The sequence below is a fragment of the Seriola lalandi genome, unplaced genomic scaffold (assembly GCF_002814215.2).
Source record: "Seriola lalandi dorsalis isolate HSWRI2012SDOR001 ecotype SW California unplaced genomic scaffold, Sedor1 jcf7180002054630, whole genome shotgun sequence".
Lineage (NCBI taxonomy): Eukaryota > Metazoa > Chordata > Actinopteri > Carangiformes > Carangidae > Seriola > Seriola lalandi.
In genome coordinates this window covers 2507456-2520711 of record NW_019525183.1, presented here as the reverse complement: position 1 = coordinate 2520711, position 13256 = coordinate 2507456, and the positions used below count along the sequence as shown (strand labels likewise).

Genomic DNA, 13256 nt, shown 5'->3' with positions numbered 1-13256 from the left:
CTACTAATTTTAAATTTGGGGGAAAAAGAGAGCACTGGTAACAGATCCGGAATGGGAATTATCAGACACCTTGAATTGAGATACATGAATTGGTAGTGGGGAAAAAATTGTGAGATTGGTGCTTACATTGTACTGTATATGAGATTTTTAAATAAAATATTAACTGCACTAATGCATCAAACTCATCTATCTGGTGCTCTTCCTGGAGTCCAATTGCAGTAACAAACTACACTACATAGATCACTTTAGAGTTTATACTGATGGATTCAATAATCATTTTCCTGCAAGCGGTAATAATGGCATGTTCTGCTGCCTCCATAAGTCATTCATGTATGTAAATTTAATATAAAAGTTACTGGAGATATACAGTTAATACTAGCTTTTAAATTTAACATAAGTGTATAATGTCAAGGTAAATATGTAATGTGACGTCTTACTACTTCTTTAGAAGAAGCTCATTATCATATTGCACAGTATATGCGATTTTTGTTTAAACAAACAAGGTGACTTTTCTAACAAAACAAGACTTCATAGATGCAGATCTCATATCATAGTAAAGCAATGAGATCAACTGTCATGGCCATTGGGTTTCCAAACATCTTCAAAAAGATTTTTCAGCTCTCAGAAACAAAAACCACCACAACACATTTTCCCACCTAAGCAGCCTCAACTTTAAACAGCGACTGGAATTTATTTTTGAATTAAATAAAGTCTCGTACATTTCACAGCTATATGGGCCTACATAGTAAGCAAAACAAAGTCTACTCTTTGTCCATGTGCAGAACTACACCACAGCATAGTTCAAGACAGTTTGTCACCAGGAGGGAGGGGATACAGCTGGTAGAGAGAAGAGGGCCAAAGCCAGAGAAAATCCTCCCCAAAAGACTGAGTGTTGAAAAAAAGAAAAAGAAAAAGGTGATGTCCTCAATTTGTGTAGCATCAGGAAGCATTTTCATGCTAATTCCATCCAAAGGTAGACGTCCACAATTTAAAAAAAAAAAAAACGTGACAGTCACCAAATTACCATGCTTTAAAGGCAGATACCTGAAGTTCTTTGTAATGAACACAGAGATTGGATTCATTATATTTTAGAGATACTGTATGGTAAACTTCTTTTTTTTTTCTTTTTTTTTTTTGTTCCTCCCCAAAGTCAACATTCAACATTTTGTGATTGAACTTTATAGTTACTGATATTAACATAATCTACTATGGAAATGTCTCTTGATGAACTTCTTCAGCGTGGCATCATATCCTGTAGCTTCACTCTAAACCCATTATTCCAGCTCCTCACCAGATTTAAGATGGCTGTTGCAAACTTAAGACAGCACAGCCTGGGAGTTCTTGACGCCAACCAGGTTGTCTGCACTGACAGACCTCCTCATAGCAGATTTACTCAGGTCCTTGTACTTGTCCTCACACAGTCTGGAGATGGCCTAGAGACAATATGATAAGTACAAAACTATTACTGCCCAAGCAACAGAACATACCAAGCCACAACACATTTAGTTTATTGGACACTTTCATCTGCCGGAATGGATCTATTCACCTCCAGTTTTTGGGCCCGCTTGTTGCTAAGTGGCTCCAGTGGGAAACTGAGGTTGTTGTCGTCAGCCAGCGAGCGCAGGTCAAAGTAATACTTGGCGTAGACGCTGGCTGGGACGTTGATGTTGAACTGGAGCAGCTCCAGGAAGTGACGCTCCATCTCATTCCTGTATAACATGGAGCAAAGCAGAGAGTCGGTCAGGGAGTTCCAACGTTTTAATGAAAAAAGTTAACAACATTTAGCTGCAACATGTTACAGTTAATTTGATGGATCAAAAGTGGATCACACTCACATGTCCTCCACGGTGATATCTTTGAGGATCTGGCAGTAGTCGACGTTCCACACAGCCTGGTCGTCCCAGACCTTGGAGGCCAGCAGGATGGCACCCAGAACTATGCGTTTCCAGTTACAAGGGCAGATGTCCATCTCAGCATAAGTCAGCAGCCTTTCTAGGTACACCTGTCACAGAACACAACCATCCGTTCACACACAAGCATCATACAAACATAATAGTGATAGAGATATGAGATTGTGTCTTACCAGAACTTACCAGAGTGACGATGGCGCACTCAGCAGTGAGCTGCGCAGAGCTGAAGAGTGTCCTTATGAAGCGGTAGATGAGTTTGTGTTCTGGGTCGACCACAGAGTAGTCATCTGGAACCTTTTCTCGCTGTCGGGCAGAGGATCATCATCGTCATTATCATCATCATCATCATCATCATCATCATCATCATCATCATCACTGGTCCATCAGTACGGAGTGAATAGTAAATATTACAGATTTATGTAATCAGACACCTCAACTCACTGATAGAGGGTGCTTCTTCTCATCGAATATATCAAGAGAGCGGTTTGAATCTCTGCAGGAGAACATTAAATGTGCATATTATTTCATTTTCATCCCATACAAAATGACCATCACTTATCTGTGGGGTTTAATAGTGTCAAAATATGAAATCTGAGCTAAACAAACACAGATTTGCTAAGTAACTCATTACCTCTTAACACTTAAAGTTTCTACTGAGTTTACATCCTGATGAACTAGCTGGTTCGACGTGACATTAATTGTGTCAATCAAAAGCCCCTGGAAGTTGTGCCAAAGTGGTTGAAATAACTTTGCTAACTAATTAATCAACTGAATAACTGACTAACTGACTGACTGACTATTGGCCATAAGTAAAAAGTTTCTATGATGCCAATTAGGGTTTGAAACTAATCTATCTAATCTATTTATCTATGGTTTGTTTCCTAACTAACTAACTAACTAACTAACCAACTGACTGACTGTTGGCCACCACCAACAACGTGCTATTCTGCCAATACAGTTTCATAAACCAAAATAAAGCCTATTCAATTTACTTACTTCATTTCCTAACTGAAAACCTATGTACAGGACAGAAGGAAAACAGTGAAAAACACCTGTAAGAGGTGAAATCTATGACAATATATCAAACTTTTCCTACCTGTTTTTTATATGATAGTATATGGCCAATGCAACGCTGGAACAGAGAGAAATCGAAACAGACAAACAATGAACCACTCCATGTGATTTTTATTCTTTTGCAAACAGGGGCTCCAATAGTGCATTTGTATATCATGTCCTCTTCCTGCATCTGTAGTTTTACCGACTGCTATGTAGATCAAGTGTGTTGCAAATAGTATTTAGGGACAATCGCGCAAACTGAAGGATAAATGTCTCAACTCTTCCCTCGTCACATGACCGCTGCCTCCGGAAGGAAACCGGCACACTCTATATCCAAACTATACCTGTGAAGGTGTTTAGAAGACTTAAGTGAAGTCACTTACCATTTGATGGTGCTCTTGAGGTTAGGTTGGCTGACTGTGCTGTCATCGATGAATATTGTTGAGCAGGAACTGTACTTTTTTGTCAGGAGCCCTGGGGACATCTGGTATAGGAACAATGATAATGTTGAAATGGAAAGAGTGGCAAAAAGGTTTTAGAAATACACACATGACTGGAAAAATGTTATTTTAAATCCCAGACACTGCTGAGTTCAAAGTGAACGGAGAAATGCTTCAACAACTGATGTGAATGCTGCCTTCATTAAGGCGTTTCAAGCACAAATCCTCACTTACATACTTTAAAAATAGCATTTCTCGGTTTTTTTGTGTTTCTCTCTGATGAGCACAGACTAGAAAAAATCATTGGGGTGAAAAAGAGAGCCTAAACCGTATCAGGCACATGTAGACCTGTCACTTACATGATTCATGTAGTTGCTTTTCCTTTTCTCACGTACTGAAATGAGGAGAGGAAACTTTGTTAGACTGGGAGATCCAAATGAGAGTTAAAAAAAATCAAATCATGACATGCTTAAGAGAGAAATACTGATACCGTCTGTCTGCGACTTGTTCAGGAAGAGCGTGCTGGCTCTGGGGTGGTCAGATGGGTTGGCCTCTTGGGCCAGTTCTGTAAGATGCAAGTATGAATTAGTGCTAAACTGCAGGTAAGAGAGGAGAGTGGGAGTCATTGTTGCAAATTAACTAAAAGAAAATTTTTTAAAAAGCACACATTAAGGCAAACTCACCATCCGGGAGCTCCCTGTCACTGATGTGCTGCAGGTAGGTCCCAGTGTCTTCACTCACATCCTCTGTGGTGGTGATGGGACACTCCTCCAGCTCCACCTCTCTCCTGTGAATCTTGGGACTCTCTCTAGGAGAGATGCAGCAAGACACCGAACCTCCCATCGTTGACCTACAACAGTCTTGCTACAGCCAGCACCGTTTCCCATACAACTGAGGAGGGATCACCTGCTAGTCTAATTCAACACTGACTGGGCTGCAGGGAGTCTGCAACTTATGCAAAGTGTAATCTAAATCGTTTGAGTGGCAGTTAATTAATGTAAAATCTAAGTAAATCTGAAACTAATTAGATTTGATTTTGGTAGGAGCAGGTTTCACATAAAATCTACATTTGAATCTTTAAAGTGATCTAATTTCAGTTTAGTGTATTAAGGACCAGTCAAGCCTGTGTGTTTGGCTGCGGAGTGAAAAATCGAGCTTCTGAGTAGGATGGGCTCTGTGTAATGACAGCCAACCGGGTATCTGCGGTATGTGCAGGACAGCTGACATATTCATAGCGTGTGCGCAGCATAGAACTGGCGCACATTAACACAAATAACATGCGTGAACTGCATAGTTTTGGACGGTGAGTAACTTATATCAACTCATTTTACGGAACAGAGGCCAACAAGACAAAGTCACAAGCTCCTCTATCTCCCTCCATGGCTAGCCGGCTAACGCTAGCTTCCGCACCTCAATCCATTCCTGGCTTCTTCAACAGCATGGATCAATCCATTTTCACTGCAGTTGAAGTCTCTGTCACAGTTAAAGGCTTTCCTGCCAGACTAACATACACATTCACTAACTGGAAAAAACTCTGGAGACAACTAAAGAAGCGGAAATATAGCTGAAACTGGAATTTTAAAAAGATAGCCAACGTTAGCTTTCATCTCGTCGCATTTGCAGGAGACACGACTTGGATGTCAAATACACCACAGCCGTTAAGTTCAGAGGTAACTTCCGGCTATGGCCTAACAAATTAAAAGTCCTTATCGCTGGAACGATCGATAAACACATTTCTCAAACCACACCTGCAGTATAAGACAACAACAGCCACCCTTCAAACCCACAGAAAATATTTATCACTAAAAACAGCTGCAGAAAAATGTCAAAATTGAGAGGATAAAATCACAATTCTGCGGGAAAAAAGACAGTATCGAGTGAGTAAGGAGTATCTGATTTCAAAGGAAAATTTGATGAAAGTCTGTATTATATTCTCTGTGTTTAGAGATTTATTCATTTAATTTGTTCATTTATTTTTTTTCTTTTCTTTTTTTTTTTTTGCTTATCTTTATAGGTTAAACTTTGATTTCATTTCACCCTTGGTGATCTTTAAATAAAACTGCCTAGTTCCCCGTCAGTTAATTTCTCTGTTTTATTTTGAGTGTAGGAACGCAAACAAAACGGAAACTACATAGTTGCCAGGTATAGTGAACTTCACAGACCTGGTGGCCTTCATCTGCAGCCCCGCCCCCTCCATTACGGAGATAGCGAAGCCGTTGAGAAAAACCCATGTAGACACGCCCACAACAAAACAAGGCTTTCCCATTGGTCACTTTTAGCAAAGCTGTTAAATGATTGGATTTGGTTGGAATTACAATTTAAGAGTGGGCTGTGAACGTTTTATAATGCATAATACTAAAACAAGTAAAATAAAAGTACAAAGTAGCTAGTTCTGAAATGATGAAGCAGAAAAGTGGTTTGATATTTTGGAGAAAATATAAACGTTGGAAGGAATGGAAAGGAAAACATGGACACTAAAGGAGATAATAAACTCCAGAAGATGGCAGTAATGAATCAGTAAATCAGCCAGCTGCCTTAAAACCTCGAAGAAGAAGGACCTCAACTGCGCATGAGTATAGGTACACTCGGTAAAATATAATTACATTGTGTAGTTTCTGGTTATTTCACAGCATGGCCCTCGTTCCGTATGTAGAGAATCCGTTACCTGTGTTTTCCAAACTCCACAATTCATCAGCAGAGTTTTATTTTGCCAACCACAACCTCCGTCTTTCCCAGGACTGGAAAAAGCTTGGGGTTGCAGCAGTTGTGTGGGATGCAGTAAGTGATACATGGGTTGCAAGGCATGTTACTACTGTTCATTTATTACTAAATATTTAATTAAATACATATTATTTCTGTTTTCCAGGCAGTGGTCATGTGCATGTACCTAGAGTTGGGGCAGGTGGAGTTAAAGGGGAAGGTGGCAATTGAATTGGGAGCAGGAACTGGACTGGTGGGGATTGTAGCAGCACTGCTGGGTGAGCGTTTCAACCATTTATAACCATTTCTACTATGTGATAGTGTTGGCAATTAGAAAATACATTTTATGGTATTAAAAATGTACATAAATGTGTCATTCGCATAATTATTTTCAACTTTCCTAGGTGCCAAAGTCACCATCACTGACAGAGAGCCTGCCCTGGACTTCCTCTCTGCCAATGTGAAGGCCAACCTGCCCCAAGACTACCAGGGTGCAGTGATTGTGTCTGAACTGACCTGGGGTGAGAGACTTGAACTTTACCCGGCTGGGGGGTTCGATCTGGTGCTGGGGGCGGACATCGTTTACTTGGAAGACACATTTGTCCCACTGCTGCAGACTCTGGAGCACCTGTGTTCAGACACCACTGTGGTGTTACTGGCCTGCAAGATCCGCTACGAGCGAGATACAAACTTTTTGATCATGTTCAAGCAGAAGTTCAGAGTTGAAGAGGTCTACTATGAGAAACAAAGGGACATTCATATATATAAAGCTTGGAAACTGCCATCCAGGAGGGATCTGTGACAACTGAGTGCCCTAACTACTCAGTTTTCTTTCATTGACTGCCTTCTTCTTTGGAATAATGTACTGGTTTTGGATAAGACACACACAAAACATTTTAAAATCATCAAAGATTACCAGAAACACATTTATTACCAGCTGCCAAAAATGTAATATTTGAATAGCTCTGACATAATGCACTGAATTATACGAGTTGGTGCTGACATTTAGAAATTGTGAATACAAAATTCATGAAAAGCAACATAAAAAAAGCATACTATGTCATGGCTATACATAATACCTAAAAGAATACAGTATGACATTCCATTATCATGAAAATATCCATTTTGTTCACTGTGTTTTTAATTTGGTCGTACTTTGCAATCCTTTTGCAGGGTGTTTGATAGGTGCAATCGGGTTGTTCTTGGTGAGATTTGATGCTCCACACAACTAAAAACGTCTGATTACGATTAATGTGTGACTATGCCTTGGTAATTAATAAGCAACAAAACACTCAGACACTTTGTGATTAATTACTGGTTAGCAGTGTTACTTTCAAGTAAAATCTTAGAGGCATCTCACCTTGCAGCCGCAGGCTTTGCCTGTTAGTGCTGCATGAGACTTTCCTGTCAAATCATGTGAAATGTAGTAGGATTGTATATGCAAGGAAAGTGCGCATGCCACTTTGTAATCCTGTAAACAGAATTTGGAGACAGCCTCTGCTGATGCCTTAACAGCTGTGGGCCCCTCTTCATAGAGGCGACCTGGTAGCTCAGATTCTTATTTGCAGTTACCAACCTCCAACTGCAGAATATTTTTTCTCTCCACTTAAACAGACTTAATTTAGGCTTTCCCAATAAAAAAGGTGAAGATATTACATATTCAAAGACAATAAAATACACAAACATACCAGGCAATCCCTGATTCCAGTAAAGGGACGTGTCTCCAAAATTTGTTTATAAATATGCAGATATTCATCCATTGCATAACACGTAAGGCTCTTTTTTTGGTTTTGCAGGAATTAATAAAACAAACTTTAAAAAATGAACTGACAGAATACAAAAATATGGATGAAACAAAAAAATTTAAAAAAACACAAACACTTTTAGCCAAAACACTGTAGGTTAACCCTCTTTTGTTTGTATTATATACTCTGGTGCATGAGCAAAGCTCATTTCTGTTTTATTCTAATTTTTTAAATTACTGGAGGCGTATTATTCCATAACAGGACCTTGTTAACTCCCACTGTAAATCATTTAAACTGTTTAAACTAATCTGACCTTTTTATAACTCTGGGGATGTTTTTGTGAAGAAAGGGGAAAAATCTAAATTAATTAACCTCAGTAATATGCCTGGGAACATGCATCACAGAGCCCTAAAACAATTTAAGAGATTGGTAATCACAAATGTTCCATAAATGTGGGATTTTTTTTCTTGAGTTCTGTTATTACTGTGTCTTTAAAGCTAAAAAAGCTAGAAAGACAGGATGTTTTAAAATTTTAACGCCCATAGTTGCCCAATTCACTGCTGTCCAAGTTCTACAGTCTCTTCACCTTGTTTGTTAGAGCTGCAATTACCATGAACACAATTTTACAACCTTACTTAATGGTTAGCTTTTTTGTTCATGTCGTATCAAGGCAAGAAAATTAAAGTTAACAAAAAGTAAATGGCATTTTCAGAGCAGATAATCTAGTACATAAACCAAAACACAGCTCAAAGATAAAAAATATCCATGACACAGCCCATCTACAGTTCAAAGCATTAGTAAGTAACAGATGTTAATGCAAGAGCTCGGTTACGATAACAAACGTTGCACACAAAGGTAACCTCTCAAGATGATCCAAGTGTCACAGGGAGATTAAACTGTAAAAAGTTCCGTCGTTAGTGGTGATAGAAACGGAGCGGATCCCCGTTGCTGGTGATGTTGCCCAGTTTGTCCAGGCACCAGTGACTGGAATGCTTCCCTTTGGTGGTGCAAAACAAAAACAGCCTCAATGTCTGTTCTGCCACTTCACCACAAGGACCCTGTATCGTTGCAGTCTCCACCACATCCGTTCTTCTTTACACTGCCTCACCCTTTTTATGGGAAACTGATGGGAACAGAATTAGGATGTAAAATTGGTGAAGTGGGAGGGGAAGTGTTTTTATTCTATTCCTGTTGAGTCACTTTACAGATTTTCAGCAGTCTTTAAAAAGAAAGCAAAAGAGTAGAAAAGGGGGAGTAGAATCCATACGCATGGCTCTGTGCTGAGTCTCTGTACAATGGGACAGACAGGCACCTGTCGAGCCACTGGCAGACGTTGGTGGCGTTTCTACTCAGATTTGTGGCAGTACAAGTCTTTGAGAGCTTTGAGTTCCTCGATGAGGGTTTTGTTCTGGTTCTCCAGCACAGCCACGCGGTTCTCCAGACATTTGACGTACTCCTTCTTCTTTCTACGACATTCACGGGCTGCCTCTCTGTGTGACATAAAGAACATGTATGAGTGTGTGTCTGTAGATAAGATTATGTAGCCGAGAATCATTTAAACAAAAACAACATCACAGTGTCACATATCCCCGAATGAATTCCATTATTTATTAAATGGGAAAATATGGTTTAAAGGTTCATTTTTAGACATTAACCGTATTAGTGGTATCAGAGATAACGAAATCAGACACACAACACCAAACCATCAACAATAAACCTTATAATACACATACCTGTTTTTCATAAGCCGGACCTCCCTTTTACGTGTGACCTCTTCTGTGGCTCCTGCTGTGCCCAATGCAGGCGAAGTCGCCATGACCACCCCAGGAGTGATAGTGCTGGTGGGGGCTGTGCGGATCTGATAGGCTTGGACATCACCAGAGGCCGCTGACAGACAAAGATAGTGATTTTTACAAAAGAGATTCAAAAATTCAAACAAATTCACATGACACAGTTTGATGTTTTCCTGTTGTGACTGATATAGTTTCATGTTTCAAACTGCATTGCAGAACTCATTCATTATCCTGAATTATTTCCCCACCTTGTACAACCACTTGGTTGCTGGGCACCAGGATTTGCTGCCCGTCGCTGGTCTGAGCGTACTGCAGGATGGTGGCGCCAGGCTGGGCTGCAGCAGCGTTGGCCATGGTCAGTGTCTGCAAGCCCTGCACTCCATCTGTGCCGTTATTGGCCAGCTGGATGGCCCCACCCTGGGTAATGGCAACTACAGAGGGACATTGGCACGTGTTAAAATTAACCAAATTGATGCTCTGCAAATCCAGTGCACCAAACAAGAAAATTGCAGGACAAGATGGCAACAGCAACACAAATCCAAGCCTCAAAATGACCTTTGGTAAACATGTGATGTCACTGACTCGGCATATGACTTCTATAGTGAACAGCTTAAACAACTATGACAATGAGAAACTCATTCTCTATTTGTTAAACTGTCTCTATGTGGGAAATCATCATCATCAGGCATCTCTGTGCACGTCAAAAAATTTGTCAATTGATGTCTCTTATCGAACATGGGCTTAATGTGTGTACAAGACAAACTCATCCTCATGTCACACAGTATTCCAGGCCAACAGCTCAATGCTCATACAATGCCAATCAGAATTTTTTCCAATAGCATTGGCAAAGGGTTGTTACCAGATAAAAATCCTTGGTGTAATATAAAAAAAATTACAATATTGGCTCAGTATTATACCACATCTGATTATCAAGACTTTGTTTCCAACTCACTGTAAATTCAATTTGTCTCAGCAGAAAGCACATCAGAATTAATAATGATAAAATGGTGTTATTAGATAGCAGGAAATTCTGAAAATTCTACACGTTTCAACACAAAACAGTAGTTTCCTGTATCACAATCCAAAGTACTTACTGTACTGGCCACTGCTGGTCTGATAGATGGGAGTGGGCATGGTGACTGTGGTGATGGCAGGGGCTGAGTCATCCTCTGACTTCTCTTCCTCAATTCGAGGCACTGCTGGAGCATCTGATGATAAGTCATTCAGAATCTTCCTGTAAATGGAAGCAGAAAAATCAAACTCTTTCAATATCAAAAACAACCCCTCACTCATTTACAATGAAACAGCAGGCTTTTACCGAGGAAAAGAGTTTGGAAGTTAAGCTTTTAGCTCAAAAGTGACAATAGTTCATAAAAATAGAAGAGTGTCAGTCATTCTCTTCCAAACACAAAACTGATTCACATCTTTGTTGATAACATGCCACACAGACCTGTAAGAAGGTCGTCTGGATAGGATCTCTCTCCTCTTCTGAGAATCTGTCACACTGTCAACAGACTCCTGAGAGTCCTCACTCTCAGCAACGGTGGAAATCTGCAAGTTAACAAAAATCACAATACTTTCATTTCAACATCTGACTCAACCAAAAGAAAAAAAAAAGAAAAAATCAATTGCATACAAAATCTTAATAAGAATTGACAAGGATTTGTTTCATTGTGAATATGTAACAAAAAGGTAATTATTAAGAAAATAGAACTAAATGATTGAAGAAACAATTTAATATCTTTAATTCTTAAAAATTATAAATCATACATGTCAGTATCAAGTTATTATAATTTGCTTAATAAATGTTTTTTTGTGCTGCCATAAAACAATAACAGACAGAAAAGTTGTTTTTCCTCCTCTCACCTGTACTGTCTGGACTTGTGGGGACTGGATGACAGAGGGCTGTGCAGCTTGGATCACACCGTGCACTTGGACTGTCTGACCATTGGGTAACTGCACAAGGGTGACTGTGGGACTACTGGACGTCACCTGGCCCGCAGCTATGGACGCCTGCAACCACAGACCACATAAATTCTGTCTATATGCAAAGTTACAAAGAGTTCTGAGCAGCAGCCCCCGCTCTTTGTTTCAGTACTTCAGATACTACTTCAGATAGTAATTATGCAACTTGGAACATGGAAATTTAAAGTGACTATAAGGTTTACCTGAGCCAGGGTGATCTGCTGGGCCTCAGATTCTGAGACAGCTGTTTCACCACTTTGCTGTGTGTCTGCACCAGCCTCCATGGTCATTTAAAATCTGCAAAAAGGATGGTGCCGTTTATTTGTATATGTATCATGATGCTTTAAATAGAACTAATCAGCAAAAACAGTGATAAAGTGGTCTACACTGTACAGGAAACACTGGTATTTTGCCTTATCCACAACTTTAGAGCTTGTTGATGTCTTAAAAGAGGGTGTGGCCTAGCTCAACATGCTAGCATACAATTCATTAAACACATCATAAACGAGTTTCAACAAGGGGGTTTCTTTTCAAACTGCAATCATTGAAAAGCATACAGCACTTGCGATATTTAAGACTTGACAACATAACGATAAAGACTTAAATCATGCTGTTACAATCTTTTAAAAACCAAAGGCTAAAGCTAACTCCTTACTATTTCTGGTAGTTACCAACTTGAAGTTAGCATGTAGCATGCTAACATGCTAATAGCAATACACTGAATTTTAGCATAGCAGTAACATTTATTAAGGTTCTATTTCAACTCCCTTTTATTTTCAGTGTTTAACAGCTCGTGTCACAGCTTGGCACGTTACTGTAAGATTCAACTGTGGTACAGGCTAATGTAGCATTAGCTAACATTAATAACGGTGGGTTGCTAGCTGTGAGGCTTTATGGAGGGAAATGTCTGCATGCATTGTATGCCAGTTTGTTTCAAACTAGGGCACCCCACTTTCACTAGCGAGTTTGTTGCCTCAATTATTGTTTAGCACAATGTTGACATTTATTAGCTGTACACGGCTAATTGCTTCTCTAACTTATTTCCAGGCTGTTTATTAAAAGGAAAAAAAGATTCAAGCCCACTCCCATATTAATACCTATGTCTCAGCTGTGTCGAGAGCCAGCGAGCCTTGCAGAGACTGACTCATTTTGTGAGCCTCTGCAACACCGCCGCCATGATCTCTTTGTTGGCTTTGTGCGGATATTAGGCGCAAATAACTTCTCTGGGCAGCCATCTATCTGTTTAGCAAACATCGGATGCGTATCCTCTTACCAACACAGACTCGCTTCGTCACTCCCGGGTCTACGGAGCTCCACTTTTATTCAGACCGACACGTAAGAGACCGCGTCAGGCTACACCTCCGTCGCGTCACCGAGAACAACAACACTGAGAGGAGGACGAGGGAGACGACGACAGCGAAAATCATCTCTATCGACAGGAGTCGAGCGAGCACGGAGAGGGCCGGAAACTCACGAAGCCTGGCGAGGAAACGGGGTAAAAACCACGGACATAGCCGAGGAACTTGCATGATGGCTTCGAACTTATGTGAGCATGCGCCGAGTTGTGTAATTAGAAATCATCTATCTATCTATCTATCTATCTATCTATCTATCTATCTATCTATCTATCTATCTATCTATCTATCT

At 40.1% G+C, this 13256-nt stretch overlaps 3 protein-coding genes across 4 annotated transcripts; 1 reads left to right on the top strand and 2 right to left on the bottom strand.

Annotated features, from left to right (window-relative positions):
- Positions 1 to 647: 647 nt before the first annotated feature.
- LOC111665365 (cyclin-Y-like protein 1) lies at positions 648 to 5058 on the bottom strand. Its single transcript, XM_023420355.2, has 10 exons — positions 4090 to 5058; positions 3897 to 3971; positions 3766 to 3800; positions 3350 to 3450; positions 3007 to 3042; positions 2352 to 2403; positions 2094 to 2213; positions 1836 to 2002; positions 1547 to 1709; positions 648 to 1433 (listed from the first exon to the last, which is right to left on the bottom strand). Exons 1-10 carry the CDS (start codon positions 4247 to 4249, stop codon positions 1317 to 1319), a joined length of 1026 nt encoding a protein of 341 aa, XP_023276123.1. The 5' UTR covers positions 4250 to 5058; the 3' UTR covers positions 648 to 1316.
- Positions 5059 to 5950: 892 nt separating this feature from the next.
- mettl21a (methyltransferase 21A, HSPA lysine) lies at positions 5951 to 7358 on the top strand. Its single transcript, XM_023420289.2, has 3 exons — positions 5951 to 6184; positions 6273 to 6384; positions 6511 to 7358. The coding sequence occupies exons 1-3, from the start codon at positions 6038 to 6040 to the stop codon at positions 6906 to 6908; spliced, it is 657 nt and encodes a 218-aa protein (XP_023276057.1). The 5' UTR covers positions 5951 to 6037; the 3' UTR covers positions 6909 to 7358.
- LOC111665325 (cyclic AMP-responsive element-binding protein 1) lies at positions 7019 to 13034 on the bottom strand. 2 transcript variants are annotated; one of them, XM_023420286.2, is made up of 8 exons: positions 12883 to 13034; positions 11813 to 11906; positions 11511 to 11657; positions 11095 to 11195; positions 10739 to 10878; positions 9893 to 10075; positions 9585 to 9738; positions 7019 to 9341 (listed from the first exon to the last, which is right to left on the bottom strand). In XM_023420286.2, exons 2-8 carry the CDS (start codon positions 11897 to 11899, stop codon positions 9197 to 9199), a joined length of 957 nt encoding a protein of 318 aa, XP_023276054.1. In that variant the 5' UTR covers positions 11900 to 11906; positions 12883 to 13034; the 3' UTR covers positions 7019 to 9196. The 2 variants fall into 2 exon arrangements, with proteins under 2 accessions (XP_023276054.1, XP_023276055.1); XM_023420287.2 differs by lacking the exon at positions 12883 to 13034 and adding an exon at positions 12707 to 12872.
- Positions 13035 to 13256: the final 222 nt, after the last annotated feature.

Excerpts from the sequence above, each read along its gene's own strand:
- LOC111665365 (XM_023420355.2), bottom strand. The coding sequence starts at position 4,249 with ATGGGAGGTTCGGTGTCTTGCTGCATCTCTCCTAGAGAGAGTCCCAAG. Across the intron at positions 3,972-4,089 it reads TGACAGGGAGCTCCCGGATG|AACTGGCCCAAGAGGCCAAC; the intron begins GTGAGTTTGCCT and ends TGCATCTTACAG. Across the intron at positions 3,801-3,896 it reads GAACAAGTCGCAGACAGACG|TACGTGAGAAAAGGAAAAGC; the intron begins GTATCAGTATTT and ends TCCTCATTTCAG.
- mettl21a (XM_023420289.2), top strand. The coding sequence starts at position 6,038 with ATGGCCCTCGTTCCGTATGTAGAGAATCCGTTACCTGTGTTTTCCAAA. Across the intron at positions 6,185-6,272 it reads CAGCAGTTGTGTGGGATGCA|GCAGTGGTCATGTGCATGTA; the intron begins GTAAGTGATACA and ends TCTGTTTTCCAG. Across the intron at positions 6,385-6,510 it reads GATTGTAGCAGCACTGCTGG|GTGCCAAAGTCACCATCACT; the intron begins GTGAGCGTTTCA and ends CAACTTTCCTAG.
- LOC111665325 (XM_023420286.2), bottom strand. The coding sequence starts at position 11,899 with ATGACCATGGAGGCTGGTGCAGACACACAGCAAAGTGGTGAAACAGCT. Across the intron at positions 9,739-9,892 it reads CAACCAAGTGGTTGTACAAG|CGGCCTCTGGTGATGTCCAA; the intron begins GTGGGGAAATAA and ends TTTGTCTGTCAG. Across the intron at positions 9,342-9,584 it reads GTCCGGCTTATGAAAAACAG|AGAGGCAGCCCGTGAATGTC; the intron begins GTATGTGTATTA and ends TATGTCACACAG.